The 22,485-nt window shown below is 54.2% G+C and overlaps 6 protein-coding genes across 6 annotated transcripts; 4 read left to right on the forward strand and 2 right to left on the reverse strand.

Moving 5' to 3' along the window:
* Positions 1-3: 3 nt before the first annotated feature.
* Positions 4-1,659, reverse strand: HER10_EVM0004637 (uncharacterized protein). Its single transcript, XM_035474273.1, has one exon. The coding sequence runs from the start codon at positions 1,042-1,044 to the stop codon at positions 163-165; it is 882 nt and encodes a 293-aa protein (XP_035334887.1). The 5' UTR covers positions 1,045-1,659; the 3' UTR covers positions 4-162.
* A 1,346-nt stretch (positions 1,660-3,005) lies between these two features.
* HER10_EVM0006132 (uncharacterized protein) lies at positions 3,006-5,305 on the forward strand. The gene has a single exon (XM_035475726.1). The coding sequence runs from the start codon at positions 4,518-4,520 to the stop codon at positions 5,019-5,021; it is 504 nt and encodes a 167-aa protein (XP_035334999.1). The 5' UTR covers positions 3,006-4,517; the 3' UTR covers positions 5,022-5,305.
* A 939-nt stretch (positions 5,306-6,244) lies between these two features.
* On the forward strand, positions 6,245-8,691 carry HER10_EVM0010162 (uncharacterized protein). The gene is made up of 2 exons (XM_035479631.1): positions 6,245-7,128; positions 7,188-8,691. The coding sequence occupies exons 1-2, from the start codon at positions 6,606-6,608 to the stop codon at positions 8,264-8,266; spliced, it is 1,602 nt and encodes a 533-aa protein (XP_035335284.1). The 5' UTR covers positions 6,245-6,605; the 3' UTR covers positions 8,267-8,691.
* A 2,434-nt stretch (positions 8,692-11,125) lies between these two features.
* HER10_EVM0007561 (uncharacterized protein) lies at positions 11,126-16,217 on the forward strand. The gene is made up of 2 exons (XM_035477114.1): positions 11,126-15,371; positions 15,431-16,217. The coding sequence occupies exons 1-2, from the start codon at positions 12,107-12,109 to the stop codon at positions 15,496-15,498; spliced, it is 3,333 nt and encodes a 1,110-aa protein (XP_035335096.1). The 5' UTR covers positions 11,126-12,106; the 3' UTR covers positions 15,499-16,217.
* Positions 16,218-17,190: 973 nt separating this feature from the next.
* Positions 17,191-20,928, forward strand: HER10_EVM0000260 (oxysterol-binding protein). Its single transcript, XM_035470050.1, has 8 exons — positions 17,191-18,279; positions 18,602-18,685; positions 18,773-18,878; positions 18,946-19,056; positions 19,112-19,390; positions 19,444-19,693; positions 19,743-20,056; positions 20,108-20,928. Exons 1-8 carry the CDS (start codon positions 18,231-18,233, stop codon positions 20,571-20,573), a joined length of 1,659 nt encoding a protein of 552 aa, XP_035334563.1. The 5' UTR covers positions 17,191-18,230; the 3' UTR covers positions 20,574-20,928.
* A 22-nt stretch (positions 20,929-20,950) lies between these two features.
* On the reverse strand, positions 20,951-22,289 carry HER10_EVM0004615 (uncharacterized protein). Its single transcript, XM_035474251.1, has 2 exons — positions 21,841-22,289; positions 20,951-21,745 (listed from the first exon to the last, which is right to left on the reverse strand). Exons 1-2 carry the CDS (start codon positions 22,139-22,141, stop codon positions 21,417-21,419), a joined length of 630 nt encoding a protein of 209 aa, XP_035334886.1. The 5' UTR covers positions 22,142-22,289; the 3' UTR covers positions 20,951-21,416.
* Positions 22,290-22,485: the final 196 nt, after the last annotated feature.

A 22,485-nucleotide genomic window follows, 5' to 3' on the forward strand; every position in this document is an offset into this window, starting at 1 on the left:
AACGCCTTCCTTTCCATGCACCCTATTCATGCCTAACGCCTCGTAATCTCATGACCTCAGTAGAAAAACATCAATCATACATCCATTCCCGGGATGTTTGTTCTGGCAACCTTGCCTCAAACGGCTCTTCTCAGATCTTTTGGACGGAAGAAACGTCATGTCTCAGCGCTTGCTTCCCCTTGCCTTCTTCTCGATCCTGTCCTTCCCAGGTGTGTAAGGGGCCGCGACGCCGATGAAGGGTCTCTGGTTACCTCCGGGCTCCCCTTTGAACTCGTATGTTCCGCTGGGTCCTAACGTTGCCGGAGCGCCTTGGCTTGGTCTGGCCAGCTGGTCCGCATGAATCTTGTCGAGAGACTCGCCGACGACGGCATATTGTGACCAGTTGATGGGCGGACAGCGCACCACGTTCTGGGGTTTGGGAAGTGACTCCCAGGGCTGTGGCGGTTCCTTCGCCTTGCCCTGCGCGGCACTCCCATCTGCTTTGCCCTCTGTCTCGTCGTCTGAATCCGAATCAGACTCAGCAAACAGCTTGTCGCCTTGCGTGTGCACTTTGCCTGCGCCGAGGTCGGCGAGGAAAGCTGATGGGTTTTCTACGGCGGCGTTCTTTGCGGCGTTGAGCCCTTGGATATCGGCGGCAGCCTTTTTCGATTGCATCTGGAGGATGGAGATGGCTGACTTGAGGGCGAGGACATCGGGGTTGGAATCAAAGTCGATGGGTTCGGGACGCGGAGGGGGGATGGCGGTAGCGGCGGACGGCTGGGAAGAGTGGGTAAGGACTGGGCGGTCGGCAGCGAAAGGGGCGGGAGGGTCCGGCAGACGGGCCGGGGGTAGGGTCGGGGTTATGGGGCTGATGGGGGGCCGGGCGGGGGATGAGGAGCGAGAGGATCGCGGAGGGGTCTGCTGCGCATGTGGTGGGTTTGTTCCGCCTGCCGAAGAGGTTGTGGCAGCAGTCAGACCAGCAGCCGCAGACGTAGATGGCGCCGGTGCCGGCGCATTTGATGTGCGCGGCGAGATCGCGTCTGTTTGTATCGTGAGTCCGGGCATAGTTGGGAGAAGGCTTGCGGCTCGCTCTCGGGAGCAGCGGTGCTTCTTGCTTTGTTTTTTTGTGGTCGGCGTCTGGGTGTGTGAGCGGGAGAATCGAAGGTTGAAAGTTGGAATGTCTATCGTCTCGTGGTGGGGTTGGGAAGGAGGGGGAACGGGAGTGCAATCGGAGCTGAATGTGCACCGTGCGTTTGGCGCGCCGCGCGTGCAGATGGCTCGGGAAGTTTGTCAGCTTCGGATACTAGCGCTGTGCAGGGAAGGCTGCATTCAGCTTAAATCAGGTTCTCAAGCGGGTGCCTGTGGGCTTGTGTACCTGTGAGAAGCTTCTAGAGAGGAAATAGGTACGTTGTGGTACGATAGTTTCGACGATGAGAACGCAGGGCGGGCTGCGGAAGCCAACGGACGTAGGGGTCGGGTGAATTCAAAGTGCGTGCGCCAAGCGACGGTTTCTGTTTATTGACTTTGCCGGTGTTGTTGATGTTGTTGAAAGTACGGTCCTATCTAATTGTGTGGCCCGCCCGATTCATTCAACGGATTCCAAAGTCAAAGGTTGGATGCAAGACAGGGACATGGAAACAGCGCCCCGAGGTTGACGTTCAAATGCAGGTTCGCCACTGGCTAGCTCGATTGGAGCAGGGCGCCTGCAGAAGATTGTCAAGATCGGAATCACGACGCCGACGGGAGGCAGGCGGTGCACGGTCATCTCAGAAAGAGCGTGCACGTGCCAAGTGCTCAATCTATCTGCGTCAGGGCCTGAAGTGCAGAGGTGGGCTAAATTGATTGGTTGTCATCCCGAGATTTCTGTTCGGCCGCTATTGTGAGAGGAGTCGCCGATGCAGAAATCGACGATGAACCTCTTTCCGGAGAGAAACACCATGGGCATTGAGTTTGAGCACAAGGAAAGAGCGTATTCTTGAATCTCGATCATCTAGCAATGACGTCGAAAGCACTGGTGCGGTTCAGGTCTAGCAGTCCAGCTATCCAGCCAAAGCTTCCGAGAATCCGTCCAACGTTGTTCTACCGTACGTCCGTATTCCTGCACAGCCCATGGTAGACTTCCGAGCTTGTCTAGATTCGTGAGAAGCTCGACGGCATCTAGAAGATGTGGCCTTTTACCTTGCGCAGGAGAGGGCACATCTGGTGCACCGGAACGAGGAACGGAATCCGCGGGCGCCAAGCTGAATCTGTGATACATCAGATTGTGGCTGCAGCAAGAAAACTTGCTTCTTCCATTTTACAGCCCACGCTATCGAAATCTCGATAGGACCCAGCATCACAACTCCGAATAAGGAAAACTTGTCGCAAAAGACCCGCCAATATCTAGCTTGACCTCAGTCTGTCTTCAATATCGAATCTCATCGGCGAAGGTTTTGTTTCATTTCTTTCTGGCGATCATCAGTGCAGTCTTCCTCCTTCAAAACATCCAACTACCGCACAAACGGGCCCCCTCCAACCTGCTGGCCAGTATCCGTAGACAAAGGATGCTGCGCCCCGATACGGGAAGCCTAAAGTGTGTGAGATGCATCTTGGACCTGAACCATACCGCTGGGTTAGCCGTGCTTTCAAGCTGACTGCACCACATTCCCTACCTAAGACGGTCAACAAAGGACAAAACGACACGCCGTCAAAGGGCTAGCACTTGGTTTTGCTAAGCCAGTCTTGCGTTTTGGTTCCTGAGACACTACGAGACACCTAACCAAGGGATGACTAGGTCGACAGTCGACTAAGGAGTCCGACAGTGGAACTCCAATTCCCTGCATGGACCCAGCCCTCAAACAACTTCAGGCAAGGGCTCTGCTCATAGTTCAACGATGCCGCAGTAGTAGAGCGTCCGGGGAAGACGTCACTCATCTCGTGAGGGTGCCCTAACAATGAATACTAAACGTCGTTTCTTACGGGTTACCGCACAGTCTTTGCCAACGTTGGCGTTAGCGTATGATTAGTGACATGTGGCGTCCAGTCGTATTGCAGGGCTGGCATATCGACAGGGTCGGGTAGATGGTGTCCGTGATGCCTCGCTCTTTCTGTCCTCAACATGGCAGGAGCTAATGGGCACGAGGTGCTGAACGCCGGGGTGGCATGCGGGACAAGGCATGGCATCCACCAAAAGAAAGCATCGAAGGTGCAGGCCAAGCCAATCCGCCTGCTCTTTCCTGAAGAAAAACATGGGAAGGCGTGGAAGGTAATCAACACGAGCGGGGCAAGAGCACAAGAGCGAGCTAGCGAGCTACGAGCATGCATGGCTTCTGAGACCTTTCCGTCTCATGCTCTTGTTTCCATTCCGCTTCTTTTGGGCCGGCGTCAAATTACACGTTACTGCCACGAGGTCCTTCTTTCTCTCTCTGCTGATCTTCTCTACTTCTACTCCTCGCCCGCCAGTTCTCCTTTCTCTCCTCTCTGACACGGCCTCAACTTTACTGAACATACAAATGTCTCAACACTCAGTTCCGAAACACCCAACTCCTTCGCCTCGAATACTTGTTATCAGACTCCACCGTTCCTTTTCGCCTTCTCCGCACATATACAAATCCTCCTAGCCACCTTCACCTTCATCCTATAAGGAAATTGTGTGACACTGTCCGTCCTCACCTACCAAAGAATACTGTCTGGCATCTCTTCTGCAAATCTCAGGGGATTCGGGCGTCTTTTTCGACTGCTTGAATAGCAGTTTTACTAGTCTATTCTCTCCCCGAACAATGCGGCTCTTCCATCGACATCGAAACAAGCAGAAGAACCCGCCTCAACCTATCCAAGAAGACCTGCTTTCACCCTTCCACTCACCAGCACCTTCGCCTCCCATTCGGAATTTCTCATACCCAACCGCGGCCTTACAACCACCGTCGGGACCTTCCATCTCTTCATCCGCACAGCCGGGTATTCACCTACCTCCTGCTGGCTTTGGAGAAGCACGAACATCCACACCTAGTGACCGCATCGAGCCTCCGTTCTACTGGGCTTCATCGTACAGACCCATACGGGAAGAAGAAATCGAACCCTCGACAGATTCACAGTCTTTTATTTCCGATACTGGACCAGAGGCGTTTGTCTACGGCTAGGGGCCGATTTCAGAGAAGAAGAAGAAGAAACGACGAAGTCTCCTCGGAATCTCAAGACCACAGAGAACCAAGAAGATCATTCAATCCGAAGAATTGCCCAGAATCGATAGAAGTGCGCCGCAGAATCCTGACCGAGATTCTCTCATTGGATCTCAAACTACTCATCCATCAGCTCGGGCTATCTTTGAAAGCCCACCTAAGAAGGCGTCTCCTCATAAGCGCGCTTTTGTTCTCGGTCACAAGTTCGCCAAGTCGGTCGATCTTGCATCCACCCACCTACGCCCGCCGAGCCCACTTCGCCCGGCATCTAGCTCAGGAATAGCAACAGTCGACACGCGAACTGCTCCCCATAAGATCGGGCTAGCGATAGACGAAGAAGACAACCATCCAGGAACATTGCTCGATCTCTCAGACGACGAGATGGGTCTCAGACGCAGAATCTCGGAGATGGACTTGAGAATGTCCCCTCCGAAACGCATGTTCTCCGACCATTCTCAGATATCAGAGTACAGCGCTTCTACAGCTAGTGTCAGTGGAAGCCCTACAAAGAAGAGACGAAGTGATAAGACCAAACCCAAAGACGGCAAGCATCATTGGGTGAGCCAGCTCAAAGACTGGTTCAGTACTGGCGAGCCGTCCTCCCAGGACTGGAAACAGCTCAAGAAACAAGAGTACCACAAACATGGGATCGCGATGAATGACCCAGATGCCAGCGCAAAGCTGCACGCTCCCATCGGAGCAATTCCCGAAGAGGCCATCAAGCCTTCCAGCGGGCCTGATCCCGAGACGGTTGCCAAGAAGAAGTCTGCCAATCGAAAGCAGGTTCGCCAAGCCTACGGCGGTTGCGAGAGAATCTCAGGCTCTGTTTCTTCTGAATCTTCGGCGGGTAGCAGGGAGGTCAACCCTATCGCCCCATGGGCGTAGGCGTGATACTCAGCAGGCCGAAACTGGGGAAGGAGCATGCCTTTATTTGTGACAAGGCAGACGCAGGAGTGTGTGGGTTGATGAACGAGACAACGACTGGAAGATGACAACGATTTGCTTGGATCGCTTTTGCATTATACCCGCTTCTAGACGCCACGGCAATGAGCCTGTCACGGAAGCTGCGTTGGAATTTTCAAACTTGTTGGCCGTTCGTGCGCCACAGGGCGGAGGGCCTGAAACGACTGTCTTTAAGAGTACCATAGTCTGATGAAAACGGAAGATTTCCCACTATGCTCCTTGAGTGCCAAATTCACATGACAACGTAATATTCCCAGTGGTTGACGGCTGGTGACGGTCCCAGAGGACGTTGAAGGTACATGTGTAGTTGACATTGATTTGTCGATAGTTTTATAACATGGAACTGTATCCGTTACTCCGTAGACGCATTGATGATGAATGGTTCCTATTTGGAGATCTGGAGCAGTCGTGGGCCAGGAAAATGGGGCAGTCACAAAATGTATCGCGATATCGGTCCTCAATCGCGGCATAACTCCACAAACTTGCCGGAAGTCTTGTAGGGCACACTCGGGCGGGACGATTGAGAGATTTAGTCATGATGGGTGTTCACCAGTGGTGTGGAGGAGGTCTACCCGGCAAGATTGCGTGAGTGACAGCTCGATCGCATGCGGTTGGTTGGTTGGGTGGTCAAGTCGAACACCAAGACACCACTTGATGCTCGTGTTAGCTTAGGTACTTAATGGAGCTGAAAACTGTCATTGGCACCCGCAGACGCAGATGCATTTGCAGCACAGCAAAGAGCAGCAGCTGGCCGGGTCACCACCATCAACCTTGCATTCCCTGTTTCTTTCCACGCTGCCCAAAGTGAGGCGCGAGCGTTTGCTTCTCGCCAACTCGCTCCCGCGTTCGCCTACCACCGCTTCGTCAATCCCCCACGCTAGGCCGGAGCTTAGCTCCGAGTCGGGTGTGGAGATTTCGGAGGGCCGTCGTCGACTGAGGTGGGACGTGCAGTGTGTGCTGAAGCAGCAATCAGTGACCAGCTCCCCCGACTGGACTGCTGGAAAATGGGGCCTTCCAATCGGCGATCCTCACGGCGCCAGCGCCGTGGTTGTTTCCCCCACCTTTCCGCATTCGGTGACAGCGCTGTGTGTCGCGTTCCCCCAATTGCAGAGGATGACGTACATGACCAGGAAGCTCTGGCCATTGCCCTCTGGTGAGTGGTGGTTGCAGCATCGATTCGATGAAGCTCTGGGCCCCCCCCTGCCGTCATTGAGACGTCTGTGAGCGGGATGTAAGTAGGTAGGTATTAGTGCCTAGTCCACGGTCGTTCGTCTTAGCTGCTTCAGTCTACTGCCATTTACTTGGACGTGTGTCCCCCAAATTCCCAGCTTTCTCCCTCTTTCTCTCTCTCGTATTCTTCCTTTTTTGCATCGGTTTTCTGTACTTTTCGGTCAAGGTTGCATTTACGAAAGATACCCTGCCGCATATCAAATTGTGGCATTTGGTGCGAATACTCCCCCCCGTTGTCCAGGCCTTTGACGATAGCTACGACACAAAACGCCAGCCATGTCTTCGCTTTGGGGTTCGAGGAACAAGAAGGACGACGACCAGGAGGTTCGTGATGGACCTGGTCCTCCGGAAGAGAGAGGATCGAATGAGTACGCGGCACGGGAACCCGACGAACACACTCGGCTCCTACCGAACCGGCTCGACAGCGACAACCGCCAGTATTTGACGCCCGATGACCCGGCGGTGTCGCCGTACAACCTGTGGACGGTGCGATTGCTGCGATGGGTGACTGTTCTCTTCACGACCCTCACTTTTACGTGGTGGACTCTGACTTTGGTTTCCTCCTTCGTTACGCCGCCTGGCATGCATACCCGCGGTTCCGGATTTTACGCCTTCAGCTATTCGAGTGTGGCACTGTTCACGCTTTTGTTTACTCTCGTGTTCTTTGCGGCTCCGTCCAAGGCTGTCCGGGTTCTGGCCATCTTCATGGCTCTCATGCTACTTGTCAACATGATCCTTATTGTTGCGGTGCAGAAGAACCGTTACGAAGAGGCCGGAGTGGGAGTTGCGAGCGTTGTCTGTAAGTTGAGAGTTTGGCATCTGATGTGACCGGTCCTTTGCTGACAAGTCCACCCTCAGGGGCATTCGTCGTGAGCTTGTGGGCACTTGCCTGTGACCGAACTGTGAAATGGGGCAAAGCTGAAGAGGAGGAGAGGCTCACTGGCCGCGTTGAGACGAGACGCACAGTCTGGGAGTGGACCGAGGTGCTCATCTCAACGGTGGCCTATATCGTCCTGTCTCTGATCATCATTCTTATCACTGCCACTCTGATTCTGCGATCTCTTGATGCCGGTTTCGGCCCGCCGGGCGAGCAGTACTGGGTCGATGGCGACCAATACCGCATTCACGTCTACTGCGATGGCAACGGCACCGATGCCGCAGGCAACAAGCTGCCTACTGTTTTCTTCGAGGGAGGTGACTTGCCAGTCGAGAATGGACTGTGGCAATTTGCGCAAAACGCTCTGAAGAACGACTCCATCTCAAGATACTGCTTCGCTGACCGTCCGGGCTACGGATGGAGCGATACCGCCCCCAGCCCTCTGTCAGCAGGCATGGCAACTGACGCCCTCAGCGAGGCTCTCGCACGAGCTGGTGAGAAGGGCCCTTGGATCCTTGCCAGCGCTGGAATTGGTTCCGTTTACTCTCAAATCTTCTCCTCTCGACACGGCAGAGAAGTAAACGGCCTTCTTCTGATCGACCCGCTTCACGAAGACCTTCTTCACCGGGTTTCGGACCCCGGCAGAGGCTTCTCCTACTGGCTTCGTGGCGTATTCTCGCCTCTTGGAATCGAACGTCTCCCAGGCGCCATCTTCCGTGGACGCACTAGCGCAGACCGCGTCTGGGGTCGTTCAGCCAGACAGAGTGGAAAGTACCTGTTCTCAAAGTTGCAGGAGAGTCTCGTCGCCGATTCGCTCACCAAGCGTGAGGTGATTAGCAGTAAGGCCATCCAGTACCCGAATACCCCTCTGGTGGTCATCAGCTCCGGCGTCAACATTCGCAAGGACAGCGAATGGGAGGACAAGCAGAGAGATTTCAGCCATCTGACGAGAAACCTGAAGCATTGGGATACGGTCGACGATGCGCCTCACAACGTGTGGGAGACGTTGGATGGACGTCAGAAGATTGAGAAGAGACTCCGGCAAATGGTCCATGCGTGAACCTATTGATAACGGCGTGGCGGGCCTTGGCATATAGTTTGTTGGATTGGGGCGAGTTTGAACGTTGTACCCGTACGGAGTTATACAGATACGGTCGGGTGGCCATCCCTGAGTTGGGTTTAATTGCGGTGCGAGCGACGGCTAGGAAATGAAATGATGAAAGCGATTTGATTTTCGACATACTTTGTGTTGTGGAGTTGATGGTAATTGTCTGCGTCGTGTCCGTGAAAAGAGAAGCAAAAATGACTCGTAGGTATCTTTGCTAAGGTGAAGAAGTGCCGGCTCCGCGTCGTCTTAGCGGCTCGATGGGTGGCTTGCATGACTTGCGAGGTTTCCGAAATGCTTTAGCGTGATGCCCTTCATCGACCAAGTTGCTCGTTCCTCAGCAATTTGTCTCGAAGAGATGTCTCATGAAGGAGGAGAAGAGAACTTCTGCTGCCTCGGACAGAATTGTGTAGAGAAAGAGGCAAGCGGCGTCAATGCCACGTGCTGTATGCAACGGATAAGGCAGTTGAATTTTTCTGCTTGAAGAGATTTGTTATCCACACCTCTTGGCTTGGGCGGAATCTTGCTTGTGGTGTTTGCTTGTTTTGGTTGCGGGAAGCTTTTTGTTTTTGGCTGGTCGCAGGGAACGGCTCCGGCTGGACAGTTCGGGTGTTGCTCACGCGACATGTGGCCTCTCTGAGAGTGCCTTGCTAAGTTCTCGGAGGAAATCTACAAGACACAAAGTTAATACTTTCCTCGGCCCTGTTTCTACTTATTGCTACTGCTGATATGGCTACTTCCCATTTCTCATGTCTTTCTCGCAAAATACGATTTAGACAGCATATGGCAACTTTGATAGCAACAATGACTTTCAGAATGCGGCTCCTTGTTTGTTGACCAGCCAAGACATCTTATTTTGTCACTCACATGCGTACCGCAGTGTAAGGAACCTTTTGAGATGGGATGGCCGGCCAAGTTGCGGCTCGCCAAGGACGCTGCTGCTCAAGTAGGCTAAGGTTCGGACAGCTTGATAGATTCGTCCCATGTCTGAAACCCAAGGGCTGCACATCATCATGTAAGTAGCGTCTGAACTTTGAACCTTGAATTGTCCGATGTGCATGCAAATCCGTGAAATCAAGGGGTACATGAGACTGCGTATTGCATTGCATTTGATCTGTGACCTACACGTGCGATTTGCTAGGCGCGACCACGACTCAATAGACGACCGGCGACCGACCTTACTACGTACAAAGTTGCTTCTACCCAGTACTTCGTACTGCAGTAACAGCTGAAGAATTGATGCCAGCGGACCAGCCCGTGTTGGGCTGGAGCGAGGTGGTCAGGAAACCAAAATGGATACGAAGGGAATTATTTTATGGAAACAGGTCGTACGCAGACTATGAACACGAAGGAGAATTTGCGAGCCCACTTAAGCTGGAAAGGAAACGCTTACCTACGGACAGTAAGCGGACTATTCACTCGGTTCGCTAACAGGTAGAACTGTCAACGGGCGAGTACGACAAGTTCGTGTCGAGGACCGCTCAAGGCCGAAGAGCCCCTCCCCAGACCCCCCAGACCTCCCTCTTATTTTAAAACACGACCCAATGACGGCAATGCCTGCGCTCTCTCGTCTCCGCCCTACACCCATTCTCACCACTCAGCAGCTTTATTCTCGCCCAGCAAAGAGGACCCCGAAAGTGAGACCAAGAAGCCCCCTCCAATGCTCCCCCAGGGCCCCAAGACCCGACTCAGTCGTCCAGCAAGAGCCCCCAACTGCAACGGCACAACGGGTCCCCCTCCCACCTGGTGCACCCTGGGCCTCGGAGCTGGAGAATGGGACCCCAAAAATAGTGTGGAATTTGCCTTCGGCCGGCGCCTAAGTATTAGTGCGGTATACCTACTGCGTAGGGCACCCGTACCCAAGAACGGTAGGGACCAGGTCCCTAGAGAGGTTCCGTGCTCTTGGGGCTTGGGATTCCAATCCTCCCCGGACACTCGACCCGGAATGGCCGCCCTACAGCCCAGCGAGGGAGTCAAGCTTCGCCATGGAGGAAAGGACGTGCTCGTGCTGCGACGTGCCTCTGGCGTCATGCTGTGCGTGCGGCGTGATAATGGCCATGTACGATGTCCCACGATGGAGATGGCGTGAGGTGCACTGAGGTTGACAGACACCTGTTCACTCATGTCTCGTTTGCGTTGCCGAACGGGTAGGGCAGCCTTCCCGTCCAAAGTGCCCGTCCATCAAGTTGATAAGACCCATGTCTGAACACCTCGACAATCGCCTTGCTGCCTTTGTTTTTCTTTCCCTCCCTCATGCAGGTAAAATGAGCCGTAAGCCAAAGTTCCTCTAGTGGGAAGATAATCAGTACCACAATCAGAATCAGTGGAGAAAGAACAGATACCATCCGACTCCTCTTGGGGATTTGCAAACGATGCGGTTGCCGTCCACTCGAGATTGGTGCTGATACTGGGGCAACCTGACCTGACAGCTGGGTACGTACTTGAACCATCTGGTGTGCCCGCCCTGCTGTACCTCCATTAACGCCCCTCCGCTGTCCGGTACAGAAGAAGGTACCTGTTCTGTCTCGCTTGTGACGTGCAACCACGTCGACCCGGCCTGGTTGGGCGGGGATCGGGAAGGGGGGTTGAGTTTGTTGTAGGTAGTGTCAACGACGGCCCCTGGCCACTTAAAGGGCGGACTGGAGTCTTCAAGGGTCCACGCATGAGGGGGGGGGGGGAGTAGCGTATAGTTCCTAGGCAAGGAACTTGGAGACAGACGCGCTGTACGCACCGTGGTAAGGTACCTCGAGGTATTAGCGAGGAGTCTGTCCAAGACAACTTGGGTTGGAAATCTCACCTCACCACCTCACGTATCCGCACTTCACGGGCGCCTGCCCACATTCAACTCCCCCATGCCTTTTGTTGCATCTTTTGCAACTTCCATGCTCGAGGGCGCTGGAACTTCCTTCCTCAACGTGGTGCATGTGGCCGTCCTTCGCCAGGAATCCGCATGGTAATTATTAGTGAGGAAAGCAAGACCCAGGTCCAGTATTCGTACCTACGTACCTTGCCTTCCCTGTGTCGTCGTCAAGCTCCGCACCCGCAGACCCGGGCGTCGACTGCACTGCTCTGCACCTTACCTGCGTGCCTGCCTACCTTACCTTACCTTACCTTGCCGCTCCGCACCTTCCAATACAATACCACTGCGTACCTACCTGCGATCTCTCCGAAACTGAAACCCCTTGCTTCTCTTGAATAACCCAACGTCGAAATCTCACCCCATTTGGGCTGAAGCCACCGACCGCCTTTCTTTCACAGTCACGGTCGCATTTGCAGTGACGCCAGCAGCAAGCACCACCAACTTACCTGCTGCAAGGCAAACAATCCTGATTCGTCTGGGCTCGTTGTGCCAGATCCAGACCTTCTCCAACCTTGAATTGTCACTGCTCTCGCTGCAACTACCTTGCTTCGCACCCGCCGGGCTGACAGACGACCACCTACCGCCAAACCTTGGGTAGGCCACTTCGCACAATTATCACGGGTGCCGCGTCCTTCTCTCAAATCGACCTGCCAACTTTCAAGAAATACAAGAATCGCACTTTCCGCTCACGAGTGATTGCGGGCATTTTTCTTAGCAGCTTCGACTGTGGTCTGCTCTGTAATTCTTCAAAGGTATTTCAATTTCTGGTCTGGCTGCTGATACCCATACCTCCTTCCTCCTCCAACTACATCCCACCGGAGAGGCAGTTCACGCCTCCTACCTTGCTTGACTTTGCTGACGCTGCCTACTTTGCGCAGGATCCCACCTACTCCTATGGTTTCGATATTACCGCGCGTCGATAACGATTTCAAACAATGGAGAACGAGCCGCCTTCCGCGACCTCGAGGCGGGGTCGTCTAATGGGGAAGCTCTTTGCCCTCAAAGAGAAAGATCGCAAGCCCACGGCCGAAGAGACGGGCAATAATATCAATGATTTCCTCAACGGCCCTTCTGATACCCTGCAGGTCAACCATGCCTCGCCTTCCACCGCCATCCCCCAGCTTTCGAAGCTCGATATCTCCTCCGCTACTCGCTATCCTCAAGCTTTGTCTGTCGCTAGTCACTCACAGCAAAGCCTGAACCCCCCGAACCAGTACTCCGCCCGCAGCCCTGGCCTAAGCCCGGGCATCCCACCTCGGAGCCCGCGGCGTAGCAACCGAAAGGGCTTGACCGTTCGCTTTGTGGACCAGAAACCCGACATCATTGGCGAAGGTGGTGATGAGTCGGAGATCCCAGCCATTGAGGTATCGAGGCGCAAGAAGCAGCGGCCTCCTCCGTCTCCACGACGTACACCCGTGGCTGCTGTTCACGACTCTCCGCCGAGAGCGCCCTCAGCGCCGAAAGAGGACTCAGACTTCATGCCTGGCCGCCTGCGACGAACACAGACAGGCTTCTCCTCTGTCAGCAACGAACCCATCGAGCCCAAAGAACCCCCTCCAGCTTATAGAGAGGTGGCACCGGGTAACGCAGTTTCGGCGCCATTCTTGGACACCCCGACCATCGCGAAAAACGAGAATCGAAAGTCCTTCATCGAGCACCAGCAGGCGGAGATGCGACAAGCAGAGGGCAAGGCATTTGCAGAGGCCGCACGTCAAGCTGAGCGGGAGGAGCATGGAGGCCAAACGCCTCTCGTACCACAGATAAACGAGTCCCCAACCAGATCTCCAGTGCCACCTAGCAAGGTACCTCTCCAGGCGAGATCCCCAGATGACTACAGAAAGCCTCCCGAGCAAAGCCCGTCATCCATCTATTCTAGCAGCACCGAATTTAGCCAGCAGCAGAACACAGCTGCCAACTTCTCTCGGCAGCCTTCTGTCAATTCCCAGTATCATATGGCGCCCCCATCTGCAACAGTTGCCTCGAGACAGGCATCCTTCAACTTGCATGATGCAGTCCTTGCAGTTGGTGATGACGCTCTGAACACATTCGTCACTCGCACTCGCCACTTTAATGAGCTATTCAGACTGCATGCCGAGACAATCAAGCCCATTTCGGCCTGTTCACCGCTAGAGCTATCACGTGCTGCACTGTGGTGGCTCATCAAAGGACGCACCGCTTTAGAGGTTGCAGTTCGTGCACGACCTGGTAGTCCTCAAGACCAGATGCAGAACGAGAATGATCGCCAGCAGGCATATGCCAACCTTGCCAAAGGCTACTGGTTGGTGGAGGAAGCCATACCTGAAGTGCAGGAGAACAAGCGCCTTGCACCCGACGCAGGCATAACTGAGATTCGCTCTACGTTGGTCGGCGCTCTCAAGAAGCTTGCCGTCTCAATGAAGAGAAATGGTTTCCTTCCGCCTGAGGAGGCGTTCTTGCCTCAGACCATCGACAAGTCTATCTGGGTTGAATACCCCCGACTGAGCGTTGATATGATTGCGTTGCTCACTGCCGATTCATCTGCAGCCATGACAGGTGTTGTTCGCACCCCCTCTGCTTTCGAAGTTCTGGAGACTCTGCCCCCTAACGATACTGCTGAGAACTTCACGTTCGGCAGAGTGAGCACGGACGTGTTCTTGATGGAACAAGGCATGGATTCTCAGAGATTCTATTTCCCTTGCCTCCTGACTATGGTCCGACCTAACAAACAGCACAACTTGGTCTTTGTTATCGCTAGTCAACACGGCGAAGTGAACTTACGAATCCAAGGAAACAAGAACTCAGGCCCGACATGGGACGATGTCCGCTGGCGCAATTCAACCCACTCACTCGAGATCAAACTACCCAGAGGCTTCATGATCGTCGTTCAGTGCTCACAGCAGGACTACCGAATGCTGTGGAATATGTACGATTTCGGTGCCCAGGTGCAGTCGACACTATACGCCCGATCCGATGAGCACTGCGTTTTCCGTTCTACCCTTCGGTCATTCCAGTACTTTGACTCAAATCCCAATTCCCGGGCGTTTCCCAAGGAAGCCGTGGCAAATTGCGATGTGGCTCTGTTTGAGAAGATTCATAAGGAGCATGCCGCTGCAGGCCCACGCGCTTACCATAGGGGGTACAGAATCGTCGTGGTGACAGGCCCTCGTACGAGAACGCTCAGTGGTGTCAACCACACCTACACGCCACAGATGCCAATCCCCTTCAGTTTCCTTAGGTCGGACGGAGGTGATGCTGCCTTGATGCTCAAGTACGACAATGGCAACCCGGATCCGAACAAGCGCATAAAGGTGAGCATGGTGCTCTCGTTCGCTGATGAGGGGGAGCGGGCCCAGCTCAACAGCCTCATTTCCGGTACTTCTGTGCAAAAGGATGAGACGATCTACGCAGATGTGCCCCTTATTGGCTTCTCCATGTCGACATCTTTGCAGGATAGCAAGTATCTTCCAGGCGTCAGCCAGATCCCCTGGACATCCCTTCGAGTCATCAACGAAGATGCCGACGACGAGTATCCTCGGACAGTTCTAGCCGACAGATTAAGAGTCATCGTTGAATCCAAGCAGGGTTTACTCACCGACCGAGTGAACCTGCAACCTGGCGAATTGCGAGTGAGGCTCGAGGTTCAAGAGACCAAGTCCCTCGTGGTGATGCGCCAGCCACAGTTCGACATGACTGCAAACGTGGCAGATGGAACTGTTGGAAAGGAGATCCCCAAGGCCATGACCGAAATGCTCCAAATGCTGCAGACGACTCAAACGATTCGCACTTACAGCTTCCCGACGCAGAAAGATCTCCATGCCTTCCAGGCTGCATTGACTGGATTCCAGGTCGTCTTCGACGGCCTCGCCGCTACCTTTGCAATTTCCCGACGACGAATGGTGGTCCCGATCCACAAGAAATGGGAGGCGGGATTGACTCGAGTCCAAGTGGTGCAACAAGGCACGATCATGCAACTTCTCGCGTTCTTCCCAGACTTTCACCACGGCCAGTGTATGAACTTCGTTTTGAAAGGCACGGATGTGTACGAGACGTTTTCGAGGAGTAGCAAAGCTGGCATCAAGTTTGTTGACGCCAAGTTCCCCATGCCGCGCATGCCCAACGGCAGCGACGGACCGTCAGACGACATGGGATTCATTTGTCTGGACCTGCCGGACTTGCCGGGTGAGCACGACGACATCACGCTCCTCTTCGAAAACGAAGCGGGTAAGTTTCCCTAGACCCAATTGCCGAATGGACTCGGGCTCATGCTAACTCCCGAACAGAACGCGACCGGCTGACGCAGTGTCTACCGGCCACCGTCAAGGGTTCCAGGTCACTGAGAGGCCGATAGACGAAGCCCACTCGAATTGACAAGTAAGGAGCTGTGCGAAAAGCGAAGAATTTTCCAAAGCATTGTTGTGGTTGGAAGCAAGACCTGGACATTCGAAAAAACAAGATACCCATCAATCTGTTCATCACATTGCTTTGCGAACAACGAATAGCGAGAAAGGAGAGATGGATTAAGCACGGGGACGGAAAAGGGCAGAATCCGCAGCCTGAAGATGGCGGGTGGATTTGGCACTGGTTTATACCGAGATGGCAAGTGCCTAGGCACTGGGATGATGTGGCAGGTCTGGCCGGAAGACCCGGGACAGCCGCCATGGGTTGCGAGGCTAGGCATCGTTGGGAGCCTCTCCAGAGCGGCCTACTTTTTTTGTGTGGTTTTAGGCGGTTAAGCAACAACACGACCGGATCATCAGGGTTGGGTCACTTTCTGGCTGCCTGTCAGGATATCATGGTGGTTGTAGAGCAAAGGGCAGGCATAAAAGCATGCGCTTACGAGCAGCGTGCCTTTCCTTAGGTAGAAAGGACAGCAGCTTGACAATGATACGCGTATCAAGTGACACACGACGTGTATCCGACACATACGATAGTGCCGAAAAACGCGAGTGACATGGGCTATGGTACCCGTGTGGGCCATTCTTCAATAAGCCGTGTATGGAAACAGAGCTGTCGATTCAGTGGTCCACCAGACTGGACCGTCGTGGACCTCTTGGTCGAAGGGCGTGGGACTTTGAGGGTATGAGGTCTTGGTCTGCGACTCAAAGTGGTTAATATTGCTTGGAAGTAGCAGCACTGCCACAACTGACCTGCATAATGGGGGTGAGATGCCTGGGCACGCCAATCATCTGGGTAAGGTAGGTGACTTGGTCTTGTTGAGATCTTGTTCGGCGTTCTCCTCTCCATCTTTAACTGGGATTCCTTCCTTAGGTACCTAACATATGCACGTATAGACAATAGCTAGCTCGTTGTAGAGCATTTCATTTGGGCTGATATAGATGATTTGGCCGAAAGCTTTTCATATATAAAATAGACGCGAGATGGACAAGGTCCTCAGGATGAGATACCTTTCCGCATAAGTCTCGATAATTAGTACCCTGCAGCAGGGTGCATCGCGTGGCGGGCGAGGGATTCAAGCATTTTGAACAGAAGGGGGAGTCGCTCACTGGATGATTGGCCTATGAAGAGAAGCTGGCGGGCATGTGATTGGGTGCAGGGTAGCACAGCATTTGGCGGTCTTGAACATGGGATGGGACGGAAGAAAGGAGTGGAGGGGGGGAAGCTGGGGTGACAGACACTCCCGTGCGAACAGATGCGGATGCGCGGGTTGGCATCTCGATGGCTCGCTCGCTCCTCCCCGTCCGTTGGCACTTGTGGGAAGCATTGCGGAAGTGCAGATGAACACCTTAGTGTTTTGAGTGACTCTTCGTAGTTCGGGTTCGTCGGGCTACCTACCTTAGGTACTTTAGGCTTCCTCTTGGGTACCATTGCACTGGACTTTAGAGATGATGACAGCTAGGTTGGGGAGAGCACGGCGAGGTAGCAGCTAAGGTAGCGGTGCACGGAGCTAGGTAATGGAACATGATGGCATTGGGGAAATGGACCAAAAAAAAGTTTCCCAATGAATGGCGCGACGTCATCACCCCTCCTCCTCCGCCGTCCTCCGTTGTGGGGTCCCCTCCGTACATCAGCGACGTAAGGACTGCATGGGAGCCCAGCCCAGGCCATTAGCGACTGGATTGGTGCTGACCATCCATCACAGGTAGCTAAGAGCTGCTAGGTAAGGTAGGCGTGGAGGTAGCTTCCGTCTACGACCTTCCCCAAAGTTGCCTCGTCTTGACACTAATCTGCTCTCGCCATTGATAATTGCTAAGGAATCTACCAGGCAATCGTCATCTTGTGTCACCAAACTACATTGTACACGGTCTTGTGCTCCTTCCCTGCGACTTCAGACATCGGAACTCATCTTTGACCTCAGTCTCATCTCAAATTCCGGCCGTTCCTTGGTTAACCAACAACCTTGAACTGCTACCTACCTACCTTCATCGACCTTCATCTGACATCCGCCTCACCCTTTCCGCTTCGCCCGGTCTCCCAGTCGGCGTCCAGTCACCTTTATTCATCTATTTTGTTCTCTACAGCTCTGATTTACGTTCCAGCTCAGGTTGTCAGAGGCGGCAACGCCCAATCGAAAACAGCAAGCGAGTGAGACATCGATAGGTCATCTTTTCTCCCGCCAGTGAGTGCCCTTCGCCAAGCGGGCCTCTTTTTCTCTCTCCAACTCTTCGCTTCTCTAAACTCAACATCATTAAACCCGACTTCTTTCTTTCCCACTTTTGCATCCGACTGATACGTCCCCAACCTTTATTCTCCCGACGCTTCCTTCGCCAGCAAACCCCTTGCCCCGGAGAAACTCAAACCATCTTCGGCTTTATCGACCAGCAACTACTTTTAGTACGACAAGTTCCCACAAAGTCCACTGTTCAACTGCTGCCACTCTTCACTCCCGTCCCCTCGCTCTCGCTCGACTACGTACCGGGCTGCGAGGCCCCATCCTTTACTTGCCGACTCTACCCCTACTTGCAGCTTCAAGCAACCCGCAGACGCCTTTTAGGGGAGCACTGCCCCTCATTCCAGCAAGAAGGCACATCCCGGGCACCGCGCCGATAAGACCGATAGCGGTCTGAAAGACAACTGAGGGGCATCGCTGCATCCACCGCCCACCAAGAGCCAGTCGCAGTCATGGGTTTGGTCCATGTGCCAGGAAGACGCTCCAGAGCGTCCAGCCTCAGTGAGTCTTACCAGCCCTAGCGTCACTGCCTGGTCCATTGTCTGGATAATACCAGTCGTCTCCTCCTCGTCGCGCCTGTTGTGGACTTCATACAGCGGCAAACTCGCGCGCCTTCTAACACCCTTTTCCCTTTACATACCCTTACGGCCCGTTGCCCGTTTCCCTATCCCCTGCTTGTTTCCCTAGTCGCGTACCTTGGCTTTGGCGTCTTCCGGGAGCCGAAAAGCCTCCACTTCCACTCTCCAAACCTCTGTCGTGCGCAAATCGAAGAAAAAAAAGTTGCCTCCAACCATGCTGACCTCTTGGCTTTCCAACCCACCAGCTAGCAATCGCTCGAGCATCGACGAGGCCAGAGGCGCTGCTGAAGATGACGACACCACTGTGGTCGAGGCCGACCAGGGCAACGGTGAGTAAAGCCTCTGCGAGAAACGTTGCGCCCGGATTGGACTGCTCGCGGGGTACTTCACGCGCATCCGGCTAACATGGACTCCAGTGCTCGGCCACATCATTTCCCAGCTTCGTCCTGGAGCTGATCTGAGTCGCGTTGTTTTGCCGACCTTCATTCTTGAGCCCCGCAGCATGCTTGAGAGGATTACAAAGTCAGTAGTGTCCGGAAAAGATGCGGGTTATGAGACCTCCTTCGCTGACTCTGTGCGTCTGTCGTAGCTTCATGTGCCACCCCGAAATGCTCCTCCCTATACCCGAGATCGACGATCCTGTACTACGATTCGTTTCCGTTGTCAAGTTCTACCTGAGTGGATGGCATATTAAACCACCGTCGGTTTTTCCGAGCTACCCGTATAAGCCGTATACATTGCTGACCTGTACCCAGAGGAGTGAAGAAGCCTCTGAACCCGATCCTCGGCGAGGTTTTCTCCTGCTACTGGGATCTGCCCGATAACACGAGGGCATACTACATCTCCGAGCAAACATCGCATCACCCTCCCAAGTCTAGCTACTTCTACATGGTCCCCGAGCACAACATCCGCGTTGATGGCACACTCAAGCCCAGGAGCAAGTTCCTCGGAAACTCGGCGGCGAGCTTGATGGAGGGCACAGCGGTCTTGTCGTTCCTGAATAGGGGCAAGGACAAGACAAAGGGCGAACGATAGTATGTTGGTTAGGAAGCCGTTTGTGACATGAATGCGCTAACAGTAAGACCAGCATCTTGACACAACCAAACATGTACGCTCGAGGCATTCTCTTTGGAAAGATGAAGTATGAGCTTGGAGACCACAGCTTTGTCCGGTGCCCAGAGCTCGACTTGGTCGCCGACATTGAGTTCAAGGTGAAGGGCTGGGTCAGCGGTACCTATAATGCGATTGGTGGCTCAATCAAGCATGAGAGCACAGGCGAAGTCCTTTACGAGCTCTCGGGCCTTTGGAACGACGAGATGTTTGTCAAGGATGTCAAGGTAAGCTCAGGATGATGCTGCAGTAGTGACGCATTGCTAACAGCCTCAGACTGGTCATAAGGAGATGTTCTTCAACGCCAGACGATCAAAGCCCAGCAGTCCCCTAGTGCGGCCTATCGAGGAGCAGGATGAGCGCGAATCTCAGAAGCTTTGGGCACCGACAGCCCAGGCCGTGAAGGATCGCAACCATGAGCTTGCGACGGACGAGAAGACCAAGGTTGAGGACAGACAACGCGAGGAGCGTGAGACGAGAGCCCGCGAAGGCGTTGAGTGGAAGCCTAGGCTTTTCAGGGCTGTCCAGGGCGGCCCAGGTGGCCCCGAAGAAGGCGAGGAAGAGCTGGAGTGGATCATCAACGCTCACATGTGAGTACATCCGACTCTCACATTGGACCAAGACGTGCTGACATAAAGCAGTGACCACACGAGCCCAGAGAAGCAGACTGAACAAATTCTGGCTATATACCCCATTCTTCCGGGCCAGAAGCCTTCCACGACAAACGCCATTCCTCCCCATAAGCCCTCTGCGACAGCAGAGGCCCCGGCCCCGGCCCCGGCCCTGACCCCCGTTCCGGTCGCTCAGCAACAAGTTGGAGGCAATGACTTGATCGATTTCGGCGACGCGCCAGCTACCACCCCGGCAGCTCCGGCAGCTCCGGCAGCCCCAACAGCACCTGCGCCTGCTGTCCAGCCACCAAGCGGTACTCCCCCGGCAGCTCAGGAGGCGCGGAGTGGATCCAAGGACATTGAAGGGATGCTCAACAGCACCGGAACGCAAGCAAAAGAGGGACCATTGATGGACTTCACAGACATGAAGAAGAGCGTACCGCCGCTGAAGAGAGCCGATGAGAGTAACGACAGCTTCCACGACGCTTTGGAGTAGATCAGAGCCAAGCTAATCTAGGACGCACGTCCGTCCCTCTGGTTTTTGTTTTCCCCTCCCACCCCGTCTGGCCAACCCCTTTTTGCCAAACATCACATTCATTCACCATGGGAGGCGGACCTCTGGCTAGAGGAATTTGAGGAAAGGGAGGCAGGTCGGGAGGTAAACAAACTATAAATCTTTTGCATTGGCGAACATCCGGGGAAGGGGTTTGGTAGAAAAGGGATACCTCTGTAGATATGTATAGCATTGCTTACTGCTCAGTAATAACGGCATTCGACTGCGGGAAGTTTTTGGACACGGCTCACTCACAGCTTTCGAGGCAAGATTCGATGATGACGACGATGATGCAGGGGTCGTAGTTGCTCTTCGATTTGGAGGCACTACTTAATCTCACATGTTTTGTTACATGGTGCTCTGCCCTTTCAAGAGTTTCTCCCATAGTACCCCGACCCATCCCGGAAACGCCATAAACGCCGCCCTCACCCTCTTTTTTGTTTGGTCTTCCAACCCACCCCGTAGAGACAGGTACGGGGAATGGGTATCAAATTCTCAATTTCTGGGGGTTTCGCCTTCCACTTTCTCTCTCTCCTCGTGCTGATTAGACCCGTCGTGATAAACCACGCCATTGCCCGGCGCCCCGGCCCCCGATAATCTCCAAACAGCCTGCTTTGTTTTGCTGAGCCGAGCTTCAATGCCAGAGTTTGATCATCGTCCGCATCCTTTATCGCTTGGCACCGTCGCGCTCTGTTCCGCCTAATGCGACAACGATACGCTTCAAACAAACAGCTTCCAATCGTTGTGTTCCCCTGAAACCAAATGACCGTCCCTCTTTTGCTCTCTTTAGTACCGACGGCGCGTGGGTTCGGGGGTAGGCGAGCGTGACGGGCTCCTCTCGTCGCGGCCGCGGTCCTTGAGCCACTTCTTGGTGCTGAGGGTGAGGTCGCGGTCGAGGTCCTCGGAGGGGTTCTTGCGGTGGATGAAGTTGCAGAAGCCGCCGCGGACGCAGCCCTCGCCCGAGTTGAGGCGGCAGCAGGCCTCGCGGAAGTCGGTGACGGGGGAGAGCTCGCAGTATATGGGGCGGGCGGCGTACCACCGCGAGTTGAGGTCGTCGCATGCCTTTTGGGCAGAGTCTTCGTATTTGAAGCGGGCGTAGACGTTTCCTATGAGGTCTGTGTGTTTGGTGGAGTTGTTAGCATACGATCATCTTCTTGTCAAGACCACAAAAAGGAAAGGGGTGGGAGGGGAGGAAGAAGAGAAGACGCACGATCATTGTTGTTGTCGCACACCACGAGCTCCTCGAGCTCGCCGTACTTGCAGAGCTCGCACCAGATATCCTCGTAAAAGGCGTCAAAGTGGTTCTGCAGCTGGGACGGGTTCATGCGGTTCTTTGGGTCGTAGGCCGGGTTCTGGTAGAGGTTGGGCATGAGGATGGTCTGCGAGTAGCTGGGCTTGACGTGTTTTCTCGAGCAGCGGTCGCCGTGGCGGCAGGCGCCGATTTTGAAGTAGAAGGAGCAGTTGACCTTGTCGAGCTCCGTGCCGAAGATGGAGGCGAGGAAGTTGGCCATGTTGTCGTCGGTGTTTCGAGATAATGGGTGTGTCGTGTGGTTTTGAGATGTGCCTCTTTGTGCGGTGATTCGAGTTGCTTGATTCTTCGTTGGGAGGGAAGAGTTCGATTATCTTTGTGGCGGCCGCGTTTTTTGATGGAGCTGCGGAAACGGGCTTGCGTCGCGACAAATGCGACGGACCAGAGGTTGGAATTTCTAGCAGCCTCGCGCGCCACGACGATTAGTAATATTGAGGCTGAAGCTCTGCCTGTGGCTGGAATTGTGTGGCTCGAGCAGTGGTGGGTTCCAGGCGGTTCTTGCTCATGGAACCCCACTGATTGATTTCAGGGACTGGAATAAACAGA

The sequence above is a fragment of the Colletotrichum scovillei genome (assembly GCF_011075155.1).
Source record: "Colletotrichum scovillei strain TJNH1 chromosome Unknown Contig00004, whole genome shotgun sequence".
Taxonomy (NCBI): domain Eukaryota; kingdom Fungi; phylum Ascomycota; class Sordariomycetes; order Glomerellales; family Glomerellaceae; genus Colletotrichum; species Colletotrichum scovillei.